This window comes from Cololabis saira, chromosome 20 (genome assembly GCF_033807715.1).
Source record: "Cololabis saira isolate AMF1-May2022 chromosome 20, fColSai1.1, whole genome shotgun sequence".
Classification (NCBI taxonomy): Eukaryota; Metazoa; Chordata; class Actinopteri; order Beloniformes; family Belonidae; genus Cololabis; species Cololabis saira.
The window spans coordinates 8080992-8100987 of NC_084606.1; the positions used below are offsets into that span (position 1 = coordinate 8080992).

General features: G+C 40.2%; 1 protein-coding gene across 2 annotated transcripts in view; it reads right to left on the reverse strand.

Annotated features, from left to right (window-relative positions):
* Positions 1 to 775: 775 nt before the first annotated feature.
* Positions 776 to 19996, reverse strand: part of LOC133420234 (C-reactive protein-like) — a 70369-nt gene continuing 51148 nt past the window's right edge. The window contains exons 1-5 of one of the 2 annotated variants that reach the window (XM_061709860.1): positions 3372 to 3813; positions 3132 to 3186; positions 1669 to 1771; positions 1290 to 1587; positions 776 to 1164 (exon numbers count right to left, since the gene is read on the reverse strand). In XM_061709860.1, coding sequence (XP_061565844.1) covers positions 931 to 1164; positions 1290 to 1587; positions 1669 to 1771; positions 3132 to 3186 — 690 coding nt within the window. In that variant the 5' untranslated portion in view covers positions 3372 to 3813 and the 3' untranslated portion in view covers positions 776 to 930. Of the gene's footprint in view, positions 1165 to 1289; positions 1588 to 1668; positions 1772 to 3131; positions 3188 to 3371; positions 3814 to 19996 lie in introns of those variants that run through there. The other variant, XM_061709861.1, reaches the window with a different exon arrangement.

The following is a 19996-nucleotide window of genomic DNA, read 5'->3' on the forward strand; positions in this document are numbered from 1 at the left end:
ATTATTTTTCATTCCATCTTATCTTATATACCACGGCTTCTATTCTTAAGCCTTATCACAGCATATCATTCTGCGTCAGGAAAGCAACAATGTATCCATGACAACAACCAACTGTTTTTTGACGGTTACAGCAGGTAGCAAAAAGTAGCTGGGGTTAAAGTTTATTTTTTATTTTCGTTAACAATTAATTAGGCATGTTCACGGTAAACTTTGATCTCCGGGGAGGAGCTAACAATGGATGAATGGATTGAGGAGTGCCTGTCTCCGCAAAAAAAAGACGAGCAAAAGACGACATGCGGAGCTACGTCTGGAGAGATGGGACTATTTTTTTCCACAATTGGAATACTGGATAATATCTATTTCTGATTAATTAAAAACTACATAAATAGATTGTGTATTCCTCTGAGGTGGACAGATGTTTGAGACCCATCAGGATGTACGAGAATTACAAACGGGGCAGAATAAGTTGTCGATTAAGGACTGTGAGCCAGTCTATTTGGGAGAATGCCATCCCGACAGAAAAAAGATGGACGTTTCCAAAAAGAGATCATAAGTATCCACAAAGAAAATTAATATCTTGGGAGAATATCACCTTTGTTCCCTTTAAATAGCAAAACACCTATTTGTGGCCAAAACCATCTCACTTTGATCAAGTCAGTTCAACTTCCTTACACCTCTAACTGCACTTTGGAGCAGTTATGTTTACTGCACAAATAAAGTCATTAAAATGATTTATTTATGACGTGGAAAGATAAAATGCACAGAACACTCACAATAATGCTTTCATATGTTTATTGAAGGGAAAGAGACTTAGGAAATCAACTCATCTACAAGAAGCTAATGATTCAACATAAGTTGTTAGTATGTGTTACTTATCCTTTATACAGGACATGAAACATAGAAGTTATGACGCGCCACCTTCTCCGGCACTTACGCCGTCATTTGGGAATTTAGACACAAGCTCTGTTTTTCTACGAGCACGTTGCCAACAATGTTGTAGTCCAGCGCCTTCCAGTTCAGCACATTCCCTGGAGTGAAGCTCTGGCTGTTCATGTAGTTCTGGATTTCGCAGGGGGACAGGGTGTAGTCCCACATGTGGACATCAGACATCATGCCAACAAAAGACTGTTTACTGTCAAACCCACCACCGTAAGAATCTTGTTCCTGCAGATGAGATGGCAAGTAAAGGTTTCATCACCCAATAATTCATCTTAACATCTACACAGACGATTACAATTAAATCAAACTGATTTGTGGAAAGGTCGGTGAGGTTAAGTAGAGAACGTTACCTGTCCTAAAATAATCAAGGTTTGTCCACTGATGTTTGATCCAGAGCTGATAAATTTCCGAATGGAAGATTGTCCATCGACCCACATCTGCATCAGTCCAGACGTAGAGTCCCATGTGGTGCAGATGGAGTGCCAGGTGATTGGTTTGTAGACGAAACTTCCAAAACCAACTAATTTATTCCTGATAAAGGGTATAAAGTTCTGTGTGCTTTCTTGCCAGAAAATCAGGAAGTCGTTGTCAAAAGAGGGGGTGGCCAAAGAAAACAGGGAGTGTTCTCTTTTGAGGTCTGTAATGGATCTTAAAAGATAATAAATGAAGTGTTTATTAGACAGTACATCAAAGTAATTAAGACATAGCAGGTTCTGGTTTCATACGGACCTGTGACAGACGGTTACAGCACTGAAATGATGTTTCGTGGTGATCAACTTCACATGAGCGGAGTTTGTTTCCGCTGGGAAGGTGAACATCTTTCCTGACAGATCTGGAGAAAAGATTAATGGTTAATACTAGGGGTGTAACAATATATCGCGGCATGAAATTTTGCGATACAAAAACATCACGATACGTATCGTAGAGGTGACAAACTGTCAGTGGTGGACAGTAACGGAGTAAATTTACTTGAGTACTGTACTTAAGTACATATCCAGAGGATTTGTACTTTACTTGAGTATTAGATTTCTTTGGTACTTATTACTCTTACTTGAATACATTTCCAAGACAAATATTTTTACTTTTACTCGAGTAAATTTCTAGGAAGTCTGAAAAGTACTCGTTACTTTCAGGTCTGCTCTTTTTTCTTCTTCCCTAAAATCCTATTGGACACAAGCTGTTTTTGTCAAAGGAGGAGACCTATCACAGTCACACTCAAAACGATACCGCCAAAGTAGCATGCGTTGGTCAAGACAGAGCCGCAACAATGGCTACGCCTGCGATGAGATGTAGTTTTTTGTAAAGCAGTGTTCTTTGAGGGGGATCCAGACTTAGTTGGATGGTGCAGGTTCATTTGGTTTCAGTTCATGATTGTTAATAAACTCTGCATCATCTGCTGTCCTCTTATGATCCCATTCATTTGATTTGTTTTTGGTGTTTCTGCAGGTTTTATATAACATTGTGGTTCTAAAAGCAGCACATCAGTGCAGCTGGTTTCAAAGAGTTAATTCTCAGAAACAAGAGTTAAAAGATCCTTAAATTAATTCAGAAAAAATATAGTAATTTACTGATGTGGAAAATAAGAAATTTACTCTTGCTCTTACTTTTACTTAAAATAAATTTAAAAGCATTTACTTTTGGATACTTAAGTACCTTTAAAAGCAAGTACTTAACTACTCTTACTCAAGTAATATTTTGACTGAGCTACTTTTACTTGTAACGGAGTAAATTTTGACCAGTAGTATTTGTACTCTTACTCAAGTACTGGGGTGGAGTACTCTGTCCACCTCTGCAAACTGTAGCACGATATTGGGTTATTAATATTAATATACTGTGTTTACTAGTAACGTGCATCCTATTGGTGCAGCGGGATCTCTCTTTCCACTAAAATTAGAATTAAAACCAATTTTAGTGTTTAATTATTTAAAATTCAACTAAAATCGAATTTATTAACTGAACTAACCATTTATAATTATGATTATTTTAACACATGTTGATTGGTAAGGAGTTTTTTCATGTGTTTCTCTTGTTATTCTGCAATTTTAATGAACGCTAATGGTTAGTTTCTTTAAGTAAGGAATATAAAATGAAAACATTAGATAATGTCTTTAGTAATTAGAATGACAATAAAAGTTCATGCACTTTCAAAGTTTCCTTTAGATCTCCTAAGGTGAAACAGACAAAAGCACCACCTTCAAGAGCTGAAGCACACACCACCAGCATCGCCAGTAGAAGGAAACACCTCATCTGAAAATAAAGGATTAAACATGTTCACATTTGGTGCATAAAATACATTTTTTCACTAAATGTATACTACATTTACAGTTTATCACAATAAACCACATGATGAGTGAAAAAAGAAAAGTATGTGAATAAATAATTGAATTGTGTGTTTAATTTTCTCACAAATTTGTTCATCATTGTGACCTCACCTTGAAATCTGCGTTTGCTCCGATGAAGAATCGTGTTATCACTTTCTGAGTCAATGTTCATGTGTTGCCTTTTATCCTCTTCTTCACCTCCCTGCTCCAGCACACACACACACACTATAAGACCTTTGGTCTGTGTCTGACAAAACAGTTACTGGTAGATAACTTTTTTTTTTCTTCAAACAGACTGTGAGGAACCAGAGCGGCCTCCCCACGTACAAGGGGACAAGGCAAAACTGGACCTGGGTGATGAGGTGTAAATGAGACCTCGCAGAGCGTAGAATGCCAAAAAATAAGACGTTTTATTTTATGTAAAAAAAACACATAGCCTACAGGCGGACAGGCAGAGGGCGAAATCAATATTCTAAAAAAAAAAAAAGGCACAATGGGGCATAGCCTCTATGCAAGCTACCTCCATTTCAGCAGACCCCTCTTCTGGTATGCAGCTGCTGTTTATAAACCCAGGCAGGGTGGGGAGGTTGATTGGACACAGGTGTGCCACAATCAGTAGAACCAGGCACACCTGTGTGCTGCTCCCCCGCAGACCACGCCCAATCCTCCACTCTGCCACACACATTAAAAACAAGTCCGGTGACGGTGAGAAGGGGAGGGGTTGCTCACTTTCTCACACAGACTGACATGCTTTCAGATATCGTTTAGCGTCTGAATTTCTTTAGACCAGCTTTTATTATTTCTAGTGATTATAGTGAAAGTACCAGCTGGACGTAGGTCACAGCGATATCAGCAAACTTTTACTGATGCAAAAGCAAAAAGGTGAGTCAAGTTTATTTAGCGTACAGAGTGCACTTCACCCCATAGCCAGTTCAAAGTGCTTTACGATATGCAGAGATAAGGGCAGAGATTATAAGTACATCATGCATTTAAAGAAAATTTTAAAATAGTCAATTTTAAAAAGGAAAAAGAAAGTGGTAATCATAATAATTTCTGATCTAGATCTTTATATTATTACAAAATTGCTTCAAACTTTTGATTTGGAAACTGTGGCATCATGTCATGTTTAAGATCAAGTATTACAGTTTTTTTCAACTGCTTACACACATTTTCAAAGCTCTGTGTGTTTTGCTCAAAGCTCTACACACAAATTCAACTATTGCTAACACGAAATGCAAAAAGCGTCCTTGCTCCTGCAAAATGAAGCACAGTATTCAAAATATTCTGAACACATCTCAAAAGGCAAGCATTTGTCTCACATGATAAACACATTTCCCATAATATCACATACTTGTGTATATTATTTACACACCGTTGCTCTAAATCTAAAACTCTTTTGTTTTTTATGTATTGCCATACAAGAGTGAATATACTGTACAGTAATATGCAAATAGAAGCCAACACAAGCAATATTGGAAATCAATCGGTTGCTGTTGTGAAAGCAGTATTGTACAAAACATAAGAAAAACAAAACAAAGTACACCACCAGCTACCAAAAAACAGACATTTACGTAATGTTAGCTTGGAGCTGATTGAGTGTCATAGCATTATTGGCCAAAACCATGTTTACTATCTTCCTCTCTTGCTGTTCTGTGAACATAGGAGGCCTTCTCCCTTGTCGTTCCTGACCCTCAATCCTATGTAGAAAACAAAACAGTATACAGTAGTACAGTAAAAGGTAACAGAAGTGCTGATAGTGCATAGAATACAGTACTGTAAGCAGTTACTGAAACCGTGCAGATGTTTTTGATATGATGTTATTTTTACAATTCCTATTTTCCAGTCGAAATGTTCTTATCACACTTGCCACTGACTGTATATCGGCTTAGATTTGGCTGCACTCGCAGTCCATCCTCCCTCAGCAGCGTCAGGCCGTGGTTGACAACGTGGTCAACCAGTGTTGCGCGGATCTCATTTGTCAGATTCGGTCCTCTTTGAGCACCTTCTTGTCTTCCTCTTCCTCTACCTCCAGCATGGCCTCCTCCTCTGTTGATTCCTCCCCTTCCTCCTCATCCTCCTTCTCGTCCTCCTCCTCCTCGTCCTCCTTGTTCTCCTCGTCTTTCTCTGAGTCTTGCCATTGTGCTTGAAGACCAATTAACTCACCTGCTGCTTTTTATAGTGAAGACACACCTGATTGGTGTGTCTACAATAAAGCAAACGAGTGTTTGCACACCTGTTGACTGTGTTGAACCCATTGGTTGGACGGGGGGCTAATTTGACAGTCAGTGCTTTGGTATTGCAAGGAAGTGACTTCATGATAGATTTTTGTGTGTAATGTACGTTTAGTGTGTTTAGTGTTTTGCAAATCACTGTGTGTAGAGTTTTGCAACAAGTGTGAGGTTGACAATGTGCTTATAGTTGTGCAAATATGGGCTGATGTTTTGCTTCTTGAGTGTAAGGTTTTGCTAATAGTGTACTACTTTTAATTTTAGTGTGTAAGCAATTGAAAAAAACTGTAATTCTCTCCACATGTTCACCCCAAACTCCTTATTGCTCTTTGCTCTTTTGAAGGAGCTAAGAAAGAGGATAGAAGTTGCACTAATTGTTACCTTCAATTACAGAAAAATTACAAATTACAGAACTATTACTGACATTGGAGAGAAAAGTCAGAAAGCACAAGGTTGCATTGATGCAACATCTGCTGCTGTACTGACTGCAGCGGTCCGTCTTGGTAATGAGCTGGTGAGAGTTGAGCCAAACGGCAACGTCTTTACCCACGCCACATTGTTAAGATAAGATAAGATAATCCTTTAATAGTCCCACAGAGGGGAAATTTGTTTGTAGTGACCAACAGAACGGGAGGATGTGGAAATTAGCTTCTTGTGTAGGATGAGTAATGTTACATCTGAAAAGTAACAACCAAAGAAGAGAATTATACATTTACTCATTTAGTCACAAAACACACCCGAAGGTTTCAATTGATCATCACGGATGTCCCGGAGCTACAAGCTTTAATTTATCAAGTTACTTTGACAGTCCTGCTTAAAAACTGTGCTTTGAATAAATCACACAAAGAACTGGCCAAAGACGCACAAACTGCATGTATTTCTGCCTTGATGGATGACAACTACACACAGTATATGTGCACATCAGTGATTTATTTAAAGATCTGCAGATAATTAAAGTCAACACGCACAAATCTATCGAAGAGTTATTGAACACTCTACAACTGTTCACTGCATCATCTACTTAAGGTTACAGAAGTTTGAATGCAGCTCCAGCGACATTTAATTATGCAATAGACTACTTGCACCAGGCTTTGTGACGTACTTCCGTTTCCAAATAAAACCGCCCCTCCGTTTCCGGTTAACCGTGTTCTTCGAACCGGCTAGAGAGCTAATACCAGAGACGTTTTATTGGATATTGATTTGCTTGATTTATTTGATTGAGTATCTTTGCTAATACTTGTGCTGTTTCACCATGAGTGTAAGCAGGAAAGTGTTCAAGGCGGTACACTTTCAAAAGCAAGAGAAGACCTATTTCGAGCATTGCTGTGTTCCACTTTGTACGGCGTCAGCCAAATTTAACGGCGTGCTAAGCTTTCATGGCTTTCCGACCCATCCCGACCTGAGAAGACAATGGCTGGTAAACATTCGCCGGGATGATTTCACCATAACCTCTCACACTAATGTCTGCAGCAGACATTTCTCCGCCGATCAACTCATAGAGCCAACAGCCCTTCATGGGCGAAGAAGGCTCCTGAGGAGCAAGAACAGCACACAGATGTCACCATGGATCACGACTACTGCTCAGTCCCTGAACCATCTGCACTGGACACGTCCTTAACAACTGTGGAAGACCTGACCAAAGAATTAGAGGATCTGAGAAAAGAAATGCAGGAGCTACGAGTTCAGCGAGAGTTTGGGTTACAGCGGTTTGCTGGCTCCGACGCCGACATCAGATTCTATACCAGGTAAGCCTAAACTGCATCTAGTCCAGGTTATTGTTTGACATCAACCAAGATCAACGTAAGTTAAATTATAAAGAATCCTGTCATTTGTTTACCTAAAGTTACTGGGTGACTGCTGACAATAAGCATGTTTCACGCAGACACATCGTGATGGTTAAAATAGCTTTCAGATAAAATACTGCACCAAACAGCTTCTTAATCAGTCTATCTGAATGTTAATTTGTCTAGCAAACGATCTTAGTTGTTACAGTTCACAAGATTTTGGTGACAGTATGATTTTATTTACTATGTTAATGATTGACGTGATTTTTTTTTTTTTTACATTTTCTTTTGTCTGTAAATATGTATATTCATGAGGTGTTGGTACATACATTTAAATATATACAGTAATTTGTGAATATATGTAAGGACAGGATATTGAAATCAAGTGATGATTGTTAATTACCGAGAAAGGAGAAGGGGTAGGATTAAATAAGCATATGCTTCTTCCTACTCCTTTTCAAACATGTTATGTTAACATTGCTTTTGTTAGCGGTAGCGGTAGCTTAGCTCAGACTGCGATCAGATCTCAAGATTTGGGTCGATTGCTGTTGTTGTTTTGGTTGGCTCCGTGCCGGTTTCGTGTTTTGTTTGTGGTTTTTTGTTGCAGATTTCCAGTGCTTGACGTGTGTTTCCGTGTGTTCCTGCTTCCTGGATTGGCAGTGAATGTCGTCACCCCCCCCCCCCAAAAAAAATAAAAAAAATAACTGGGTTTGTATGTGTATATTTATGTATGTGTACGTATATGTATGCGTATATATATGTATATATATTAAATATAGTAATAATGCACATATATATACTTTTGGTTTCTACCGTCATGGTATCAATCATTAATATGTGTGCAGACAAGGAGAAAAAAAAAAAAAACAAAAAAAAAAACATTGCTTTTGTTTTTTGACTATTTTGATTTATTATTTTGTTTTCTCATGTTCTAAATAAATCATTCATTCATGTGTGTCTTCTGTGAACAGGTTTCCAAGCTATGACCACCTGATGGCGTTTTGGTTTTTGATTGAGCCTTCCATTTATAAAATGGTCCGGGTCTCAAGAGCCAAATCAGCTGCCAAGAGAAATGAAGAAGTCACCCATGCACGTCCATCAGCGGTAAGCTACGGTCCGAGTGATGAGATGAATGTTAAATGGGGTAAAAAAAAAGTTACTTTATATACATATATTAGGTAGTTATGTACAGTAAGTGGCACTTTATCATACTGTGGGGGTATCCCAGAGGGCTGTATTTTTTTGTACTTGGGGGAACCACGGGGGGCGGTTGCACACAACCATTATAAAACATTTAGCCAAACAGGAGCACAACTTTACTAGTTCATACTTTAAGGACTAACCACTTTTTTTTACCTTACAGAGACAGCTGCTCCAGCCAATCAACGAGTTCTTTCTTTTCCTTGTCTTCCTGTCCGTTGGTTTGAAGGAGAGGGACCTAGGGTCCGTTTCACAAAGCAGGTTTAGTGAAAACTCTGAGTCTGTTAACCCTGAAATGAGGGAAACTCTGAGTTTTCCGTTTCACAAAGGGAGGTAACTCAAACCAGAGAAAGAGAGGTAACTCTAGCCTGTTTCACAAAGAGAGGTAACTTAAGCTCTCGGTCAGTTACCGTAGTAACAGACGCTCTGAACCCAACCTGGTCGGGACCAGGTTTATTTCAGCGAACCTGGAGTTTCTCTCCGTCTCCTCCCTCAGTGGCGTCAATTCAGCCAATGGGTCTCTACGCAATACGCATCCGTTTTCTGCACCACGGACAGTAAGCGGCAGAGTTAGAGAGCAGAATAGGCTTATCTAACAAACGCAATTTAACTCGTTCACTTTATTCACTATGTCAGTGCAACAATATCACTGGGACATCCGAGTTTAACTTCAAACAGTTAAAGTCCAAATGCAAAAAGGAGAGGGAGAGTAAAAAAAAAGTCAAATATTTCCCTTAAACAGATGTATAAGAGGATTTATATCTTACTTTGAGAGGAACTTGCATAATTAATCCATCAGTGGCTAACAGCCTCGTTAATATCTTCTGGACCCATCACTTGTCTTCTTTCTTTTTTTTTATTGCGTGGTTGTCTGCTTCATTTTAATTTTTGTAAGTTAGTAACACTGCAGAGCGCGCTAAAAACCAGATTGATAGCGACCACTGTCGTCAGGGACGCTGGGACATTTCAAGATATGAGGGGGAACAAGTGTTGGGAAAGATAATACCTACTGAAATCCATCATGTTGTTCTGATATGCATTTGTAGTTATTTTATATGTATTAATTAATAGAACAAATCAATACAAATGGACACAGAGTAATTCCATAAATGTATTTAAAAAAATAAAACATTTACATTCTCCCCTGAAGCCGAGGTGTGGCAGCTGCCGTACCCAATTGACGGCCCTGATCTAAATGACAATAAAATTTCATTTTTTTTTTCAAAATATGCTCTCATACTCACCATACGCACGTATTAACGCTTCTAACTCCAGTGGCGTGAAGTATGTGGATCTTGAGATGCAAACTAATGTTTCCTCAAAGGGATTTTGTAAATTGAAATGATAAATAAAGTTAAAAAGAAAAAAAAGAAAATGTACGTCGCTCTTTTGTGTCGCCGGTTGCCATGGTGAATCCTTGTATCAGAGCTCTACTGATGATGGCTTTTGATTTCCCTCACGCCGGAGCTTAACTCCAGGTGAAACTACTTAGGGCCCGATTTACTAAAGGTTTGCGTGTGTTAAAACGTGTGCAAACTTGACAGCACCCGCAAACCAAAGTGCCAGCTGATCTACTAACAGCGTGCAAAGAGGACTGCGTCTCTGAAATGCGCAAAATTGCACACGCAATTCAGTTAGTACTTTTGCCCTGATGAATAATCAATATGGGGCGTACCCGGCAGAAATCCTAAATACTGGGAGGGGAAGATGCAAATTGCTCCATTTACCACGCTCAATGAGATTTACCAAGCCTGAAAGTAATTGCGCGTATTGTGATTGCGTCTGTATTTAATACGTTCGAAAGGAAGGTGCTAATCTGCTGCTGCCGTTATTGTGGCAAGGAGGCGACATCCAAAATCAAAGAATACGCAGAGAGTCTTTATTCTGCTGCATGCTATTTTAAAAATGGTTGCACGAGTTTTATTAAAGGCCACTTTTTCTTTAGTTCTCCGCCTTATATCTTCTTTTAATGTGCCCTCCTCCACTCGCCCACAAGCAGGCCAAGCCTTTGTGCCAAAACTTTGTATTTTATTGATTACTTATCTTATTGAACGTGAAATCATCCTTCGTAAATTACATTTAATTAAAACCCGTGCTTATTAATCACAAAACACAGGTTAAACATCATGACCAAATCCGCTCCGACCCGCTGTGTCAGGATCAGCGCAGAGACTGCAGCTTCGCCTGAATTATGGTTCTGCGTTAAATCGACGGCCATATGATGGTCCCGTCTGTCACACATTTACTGTCAGTGTTTGCTATATAATATATAATATTTGCAATATACTGTGGACATCTGAATAAAAACTTAACTCATAAATAGATGAATCAAAGCGCTCTCCAGCTCTGTGTCTGATTGTCTTTTTCTCCTCAGATCATGCCGAGCACCGCCGGGTCACGCAAACCCGACCAATTAAATATTAAAATCAAATTCGGCTTTTTTTCAGTCCCTTGACTCAGTTATATCTACATACCTATGGCGGGGTAAACGGCCACGTTTGAACAAAACTCACCTTCAAAAAATTAAGTCTGCAGGTGGTCTGGCCCTCCCAAACTTTCGTTATTACTATTGGGCTGCTAACCTGCGCTGCCTTGCATTCTGGTCCTTCTACTGCGACGGCGCTGACCGCCCTGACTGGGTGGCGATGGAGTTACATCCAACTGATGACCTGTCAATTCCTGCCCTACTCGGCTCCTCACTTCCACTTCCTTCACTTAAATCAATCAAAAACCCAGTGGTTAAACATTCTCTTAGAATTTGGGCCCAATTTAGGAAGTTTTTTGGTTTTCACAGCTTCTCTCTTCTTAGCCCCATTGCATCAAATCACTCTTTCAAACCATCCCTTGAGGACCCCACCTTCCAGGAATGGCACAGGAGGGGTATGATTCGTTTCAGAGATATGTTCATAGACGGCACCGTGGCATCTTTTGAGCAGTTAAGTAGTAAATTCAGCCTTCCAAAATCACATTTCTTTAGGTATCTTCAGGCTAGACATTTTGTTCTTTCCCAGACACCCAGCCCTGGTGCATCGATAGGCTTGACCACAGTTGACAAAGTTCTTGCCACAGACCCATTCAAAAAGGGGCTCATTTCGTCTTTCTATGGCATGTTGCTGGATCTTAAGAGTGCCCCTACAGATAAACTCAAAGCAGCATGGGAGCAGGACTTAGGGCTTCCCTTATCAGAGGATACCTGGGAGTCCATACTCAAACTGGTTAATACAACCTCCCTGTGCGCACGTCACTGCTTAATTCAGTTTAAAGTGGTACACAGGGCTCATATTTCCAAAGCAAAGTTATCCTCCATGTACCCAGATATTAGTCCATACTGTGTAAGATGTAAAGTAGCAGAAGCCTCTCTCATCCACATGTACTGGTCCTGCCCATGTCTAAACAAGTACTGGATGGAAGTCTTTCATACTCTCTCTCTGGTGCTTAAAATCAGATTAGAACCAAACCCACTGACTGCCCTGTTTGGGGTCATGGAGGGAGGAAGGAAGTTAACCACTGCACAGGGGCACACTTTGTCTTTTGCCTCCCTTTTGGCTCGTCGGGCAATTCTGTTCAGGTGGAAGGATCCCTTCCCTCCTACTCGTGCGCAATGGCTGGAAGACATCATGTCCTGCTTAAAACTGGAGAAAATTAGATACTCGCTTCAGCAATCAAATAAGTTCCAGAAAGTGTGGGGACCTTTTCTAGAAGCATTCCAGACCCTGTGAACTATACTTCATATTTCTTTTATATTCCTAGTGCAGGCTTTTGATGATAGAGTGACCTCATATTGTGATTAGTAATCTGGCAGTGACAGGGGAGGGATTAGTTTGGTCTGTAGTTTGTTTTTGTTACTATTTTATATTTTTTCATACTGTTTAATTGTTTTTTATATTCTGTACACTGGTGTATGCTATGATTAACATGCCCATGCCTAATCAAAATGTTTGTAATTGACATGCGGCATTTCACCTTTTTTACTTTGTGAAAATTTTAATAAAAAGATCTTGAATTAAAAAAAAAATCAAATTCGGTCCTGTGGCCCGTTTTTCTATTTCGTATTTTTGATCTGTGCCTAAAATTGAAATATGAAAAACCAGACGTTTTTTGTGTTACCAACTGCATTTATTCTATCGCATGTTTTCTCCGATATTGCGTTTCTTTTGGTAGCCTAATGTTTAAATTTCTTTGCTGTAGTTCATGAATGTGTTTATTTGCCTCTTCCACTAATATCTCTAACTCCAACTCGTTCAATTTCATTTTGCGCTTGTGACTTGTGACTGTGCTTTCCATCCAGACTCTCCATGGCGCAAACCTTAAGACACGCAACACCTCATTTAAATACTGCTGTTTGCACCTGTTATTAATTGCGCACGCAATCTTAGTTGATCACCCGCAAACCACGCAACAACTGCACGCGCAAACTTTTTCAGTGCACACGCAATTTAGTACTCTTTATTTAGGATCTTAGTAAATCGGGGCCTTAGAGTTGAGTAAATTACCTCAAATCCGCTGTTCTGGAACCGAAAACTCAAGAGTTTCCGATCTCAGAGTAGATCAACTAAGAGTTCAGGATTAGACTCGGAGTTTGTTGAACCTGCTTTGTGAAACGGACCCCTGGCGCATCGATTCAACATACACAAGTCCACAGTGAGCCGCATTATTGCAACGTGGACAAGTGACCTAGCCACTTTACTGGGGTCCCAGTGTATTTGGCTTACACCTGCAGAAGTGAAAGCTTACCTTCCTGAGGCATTCAGAGATTTCCCAGACACCCAGGTGATCCTAGATTGCACAGAGCTGAGGTGTCAAACACCATCCTCACCCCTCCTCCAAAGTGAGATGTACTCTGCGTACAAATCCCACTGCACAATGAAAGCCCTGGTTGGGATAGCCCCACATGGTGCTGTGACATTCATCTCTGATCTGTATGGTGGTTCAGTTAGCGACAAGGAGATATTCAGACAGTCAGGAATATCTAAGATGTTGACTGAAGACGTGGCAGTGATGGTGGATAAGGGCTTCCAAATCAGCGACTGCTGCAAATGCAGAGTGTACTGCCCACCGTTTCTGTCTAAGCAGAAGCAGATGCCAGCGTACCAGGTTAGGGAGACACAGGCCATAGCCAGACTGAGGGGACATGTGGAGCGTGTCATTAGGAGGATAAAACAGAACAAACTTTTTGATGGTGTCATCCTCCTATCACATGTCTACAACATCAACCAGCTGTTTGCAGTAGCATGTATGCTGTCAAATTATCAGAACAAGGCATTAGTTAAAAAATGGGTCAAGTGAGACTAGATGGTCTAGAAATGGATTAAGGGTTGGGTTGCCATATGCACTTAATGTAAATACTATACAGGACTGTCTCAGAAAATTTAGAATATTGTGATAAAGTTCTTTATTTTCTGTAATGCAATTTAAAAAAACAAAAATGTCATACATTCTGGATTCATTACAAATGAAATATTGCAAGCCTCTCCGCTCTCCACTCTCGCCGGGATGGAGACACCTAAAACCGGCCTCACTTACAGGTGAATGAGACATGGGGTAGTTTTGTTGAAAATGTGCTGTCCAAAATGTCCTGGAAACCTCGACTCCTGCAAATGCGCGTTCCCCAAAGTTTGTGGGGGCGTGGCTTTGGACGGAGCGCTGACGGGAGGGGGAGGAGGGGGCGGGGCTTAGAGGAGGCGCCACTTTCAAATCTTGCTAGCTCTCAGAAGTTGCATATAATACTTTTAAGTAAGGCCTTGAACTGATCATAAAATTCTGCACTGACTGTGGGTTTACGATACATACAGATAACAATAAAAGACATTTGAGGGGAAAGAGAGATATTTACTATGACACATTCTAGATTAATATTGTTAGGTAGTTCTATTTGATGACAGTTAATAGTGCTCTTAACATATAATACCCCTCCACCTTTCCCATTCACTCTATCCTTTCTAAAGACATTATAATCACGCATTGTGATAGCAGCTTCAGGTGATGAGGCGGATAGCCATGTTTCTGTGAGTCCCAGGAAATCAATGTTTGAGTTACTCAGCATATGTTCCAGCTGTTCTCGTTTGGAACCAAACTACGGACATTTATGTGACCACCGAATAAGCCCTTATTTTTATGTTTAGGATCCCATACTGCTCTAGCATGATTTAATGTTTGGAAGAGTTTTGAGGGCCGGTACCTTTTCAACACTGGATTTCTATGTGGGGCCACCAGCTGCTAGGCAGGGAGCCGTCAGCACGGCCCTGCCGGTGGTCGCAGGAGATGTTAGGCCCAGCTGCTGCGCCACTCCGCCAGAGTACGAAGGACCTCGCTCCCCGTCGACGCCAACCATACACCGGGAAGGCACAGGAGATATTTTTTATTTTATATTGTTATATTTAAAATTTTGTTTTATTAGTTTGCACACAATAAAAGTAACACTTGCAATCAAAATAGTAAAACAAATGTGACAGGAGAGGTCAAAAAGCCAACAGGCTTATGCAACGAAACCTCCCCTCAATTTAGGAAGTAAAACAGTAATTACAAAAAATCAAAAAACAAAAACACAACAAGACAAAGACTATAAACAAAAAACAAAGAAGGTTAGAGTACATAGTTACAGATCATCAACACACAAAAAATAAACAAAAACAAACAAAACAAACAAACAAAAAAAATCAACAAAGAAAACTTGACATTTTATAAATGTGAATTAAATGAGATGATAAATGTATTTTAAAAATCTCTAGAGAAGCAGAGCTTTTGATAATGTGAGATTTGGAGTCCCATATCCGTACACTGCGATATCTGAGGGAAAACTGACCGTGTTTAGTTTTATAAAAAGGAAGATGAAGATGATTAATCTGTCTAGTAATATATGAATGTATTTGAGAATTATATGTGAAAAAATTACTAAACGATAGTGGTAAAGAAAAAGGCAAAAACATATGTTTGTATGAAAACACACATATCTGATGAATATTTATGTCATATACTGAAAGAATTTAGAGTTTTCTGAACAAAGGAGTAGAGGGTTCCGTAGAGTTAGAAAAAGTTGCCAGTCTTACAAATCGTTTTGGCATTAAATAAAGTTGATGAAGACTGGAAGGATATGTATTTGCCCAAACAATATTACCATAAATCAAATAAGGATAAATCATAGAATAATATAGAGTTAATAAGAAAGAAATATTAACAAGATTTCGCAGTTTGCTGATGATGCCCAATGACTTCACAGCTTTATTATGAATGAAATGTATATGTTTTTTCCAATTCAATTTCTCATCAACCAAAATACCTAAAAAACGAGTATGTGAGACTTGGGAAATTTCATTTTGTTACTCTAATATAATCTTTAAGATATTTCCTACCCCTACCTGAAAATATTATAAAATTAGACTTTTTGATATTTAATGCAAGCTTGTTGAGCTAGGTAGGTGAGGTAGAGCCAGAAATGTGCCAACTTGCTCCTCTGTTTCCCTCTCTTGTCTCCTCAGCAGCAACATTTGTAGTGCATGTGGTGAACGGAGTTGAAATGACCTTTTATCACGATGAACAGTTTTCAGGACGAGTCCAGAGCGACAGAGATGCTCTGAGAGAGGGACGACTAAGACTCCACATGTCCAGACTCAGGACTGAGGACTCAGGACAGTACTGGTGTAGACTGGACACAGAGTCTGGATGGGGGTCTGCCAGCTGTGAAGTCCTCGTCTCTGGTAAGTCCTCTCAGTAGAAGTTGATGAAACTGATGATTCTCACTGTTGGACTGACTGTGGTCTGAAAATGGACCTGAGACACTGGAGCCAACATTCACCACTGTGTGTTATGTAATGTGTGAGTGTCAGGAAGTTCCTTAGTAGAAGTTGATCATCCGCTAGAGCCCCTAGTTTAACTATGTGAGTGTACAAAAACTGGATAAAAAGGTTTTTTTGAATCTCCACTACAAATATTGGATGTGTGTCCACAGCAGCCATGAACTGTCCTCCTCACGGTGACACTAGTAAATCCAACAGAGTTAAAACAGGAAGGACAATCCTGCACCAGCAGCTCTTTTAATCCACTTTTTGTACACTCACAAAGATGAAATTGTCCTGATTTTTCCGGTTCAACTAGAAGCAGTTGTCGCATTAATTCTGGACATGAACCAATTGGAAAACATGTGAACTTTATTGTGACTTCTTTTTCAGCAGCTGCTGATCTTCCACCTCAGACGCCAACGATGATCCCAGAACAAGAACATGAGGAGAAGACAAGTTTCTATGTTGGAGTAGTTACATCAGCTATTGTGGTTATTTGTTTTATAGTTTTAATAAAGAAAAGGAAGAAAAAAAACTGACGTTCTTCGTCTCAGACAAAAGAGAAGTTTCTCAGTAATTATGAGAAGTTCATGATTGGAGTCTCAAACCGACTGCAGGACTTTCTTCCTCCATCTGATCACATGGATGTGACTTTTACTTTTCTGGTGCTGATGTTTCTTTTGCACTTTCACGCTGTGTGTTTAAACACAGTGTCAAAGTGCATTGTTTCCCTCCTCGCTCCCAGTGTCATCCTTCTCAAATAATTGCACCAGTGTACCCCTGTCATATGTTGTCATCTGTTTTGTCTTTTTCTGCTCTCTTGATGGGTTGTACAGGCAGAAATTTCACTGTGCCGGGGCGCTGGCAGCTCTAATCTAATCTGATCTAATCTAATCTAATCTAATCTAATCTGATCTAATCAGATCTAAATTAACTGTATTAAACTGTACTGTAAACTTTACTGTTTCCTGTTTTTAATGAAATGTACATTTTATTTATTTATTGTTGGTGCTGATGAAATGTACTGTCAGTGAAGACAAATCTCCCTACGGGATAAATAAAAATAAATCTAAAATCTTTAAAACACTGTTGTACTGAAAAGTAATAAGTTCATAATTTTTATAAACAATCAAAAACAATCAAAAATTTGCCTTTTACATAAAAAATGTTCTTTAAGTCATTTTGAAATTTCTGGTTCTTCATTTTAAACTTTATCCATGATTTTTAATATCAATAATATATTAATATCAGTGTCTTGTGTGTTAAAAATAACTTATTTTAATATCAAAACATAAAATTCAGATATATTTTAGAGAAACATGTTCAAATGAATCATTTAAATTTGAATTTGATCATCAGAGAAAGTTGTTACTAGTCGTGTATAAATATTATTTTCACTCGTCAGTATTTTACTGTTCAGGTGAAATAAAGAACCGCCGGGTTACAAGATGACAGATCTGCTGACAACAATGGACAAATATACCTGGGGTTATTATGGTCTGTACTTAGTTTATCCATGTGAGCATTTAAGTGAATAAAAGACAGTTACAAGTTTACTTCTTTTACCAACTAATAAACACCAGACTGGTTGTTCTGGCACCAGCTGATTGAACTGAACTGAACTGGGTTGAAAACATAAAGGAAAACACATATTTTGATGCAGAACCTCTTTTATTATTTATCTTTGACCTGATATGGATTAAATATACGAGTGAACATCTAAAAGTGCTTCATGACAAAGTGTTTTATCAAACTGGTCCAGAGCAGAGTCTCCATGAACAGAGAAACAACAGGAGACGGAAGCAGCAGTGTCTCCTTGTGTCCACTAGAGGGAGACTAAGTCTCTCCAGTCAGACTAGATGTTGGTTCTCGGAGCTGGAAAGTCTGAACTTTGGTCTCATCGTGACTCTCCAGCTCTGTGTCCCTCACAGGGAGAAGATGGTCTGCAGGATCCTGCTGCTCATCCTCATGTTTATGACTCTCAGGCTGTTAGTTTATGCTGTATTTATGTCACACTTGCTTTATTATCTGTTTGTGCTTCCATGAATATGTCTGTAAAAGCTAGTGATTATTAAAGACACAGAACCAAACAATCTACTGTCCTACAAGCGTTTGACCAAATATACCAGGGTAGTTTTGAAAATGTATTGTGTAAAAGAACCAAAACCAGACCATTAAAGAACTCTGTTACTAGTAAAAGTAAAGGTATGTCGTTAAAAGGTACGGTGGCCAACAAGGGCCAAACGAACTGCAACGGCCTAATGCGTCTCAGTTAAGGAAAACGGCTTCAAGTACAGAAACAATTCAAATTCACAAACTCAAAACGAGGTACAAAAAGAGGAATGTGGTGCAAATGAAAAAACGTGCCGCAAAAAACAAAGACAAATGCAGCATCATCAAATATACCTGACCTGAAGCGGACCACCCACATCAACTCTGTCAGGAAGAAGCTCAGCAGAGGTTGTACTTCCTGCGTCAGCTCAGGAAGTATAACCTCCACAGCAGCTGCTGATCACCTTCTACTCTGCCATCATCCAGTCCGTCCTCTGCACGTCCATCACGGTCTGGTTCGGATCGGCCACCAAACTAGACAGGCAGACTGCAACAGACAATCAGGTCTGCAGAGAGGATAATTGGGACTAACCTCCCATCTATCCAGGACCTGTACCGGTCCAGGACCAGGAAATGGGCAGGTAGCATCTCTGCAGACCCCTCACACCCAGGACCTATACCGGTCCAGGACCAGACCCCTCACACCCAGGACACAGACTGTTCCAACTCCTCCCCTCTGGACAGATCTACAGAGCTCTGTACGCTAAAACCTCCACACACAAGGACAGTTTCTTCCCCCAAGCTGTTGCTCTGATGAACTCTCATCACTCGTTCACACTGCAGTCCTTAATGCTCAATTCAGATTTTTTCCCATATCCGATTTTTTTGTGTGGCTCCGACTCGAGTGTGAACGCATCGCGGCCCTGAACTGACACGCATGCGCAGAGGCGTGGGATGATGACAATGATGGATTTGCATCCAACAGGTGCCTTTGAACTGCCAATTATCCATCAAGCTCCACAATTATCATGTTAACATTAAATCGGATAGATTTGTCAAGGACGTTCCTCTTGCATCTCTATCATTGTGCGGGCATGAATTCTCAGAGTTTTGCGGGCGCGGGCGGGAGTGGATGTAAACAGCGGGATGAAGAAAACAGTCCCGCTATAGCAGGGCTCTAGCTCCGCTCCCCGGAGTGTCAGCTCTGCTTTCCGGCGTTCAGCTGGGTTTATCACCTAACACACGGTCCAGCTCGTTGTAAAACGGGCAGGTTATGTGACCACGACCGCTTCGCTGATTTTAATCCTTAGCTTCTTTATTTAGTAATATGCTTTAATTCAGCGGGTTGTCTCGTCTGATCTGAGGTCGTATAAAGAGGTGAGCGGTGGGGAGGGGAGGAGGAGAGGCGGAGGCGGCCCGGAGCGACCCCCGCCGTCTCCCGTGTCTCCCCCGCGGCTCGGGCCTCTGCGTGTGACGTCAAAGTCGCATTCATTCCGACCTGCCTGTTCACACTGAGGTCGCATTGCAAAACATCAGACCTGTATCCGATTTAGAACCACATATGGAAGCGACCTGGATCTGATTTGAAAAGATCAGATTCCATGTGACTTGTGCTGTTCACACTGTCATAAACAAATCGGATCTGAGTCACATATGAGCAAAAAATCGGATTTGGGTCACTTGGGAACTGCAGTGTG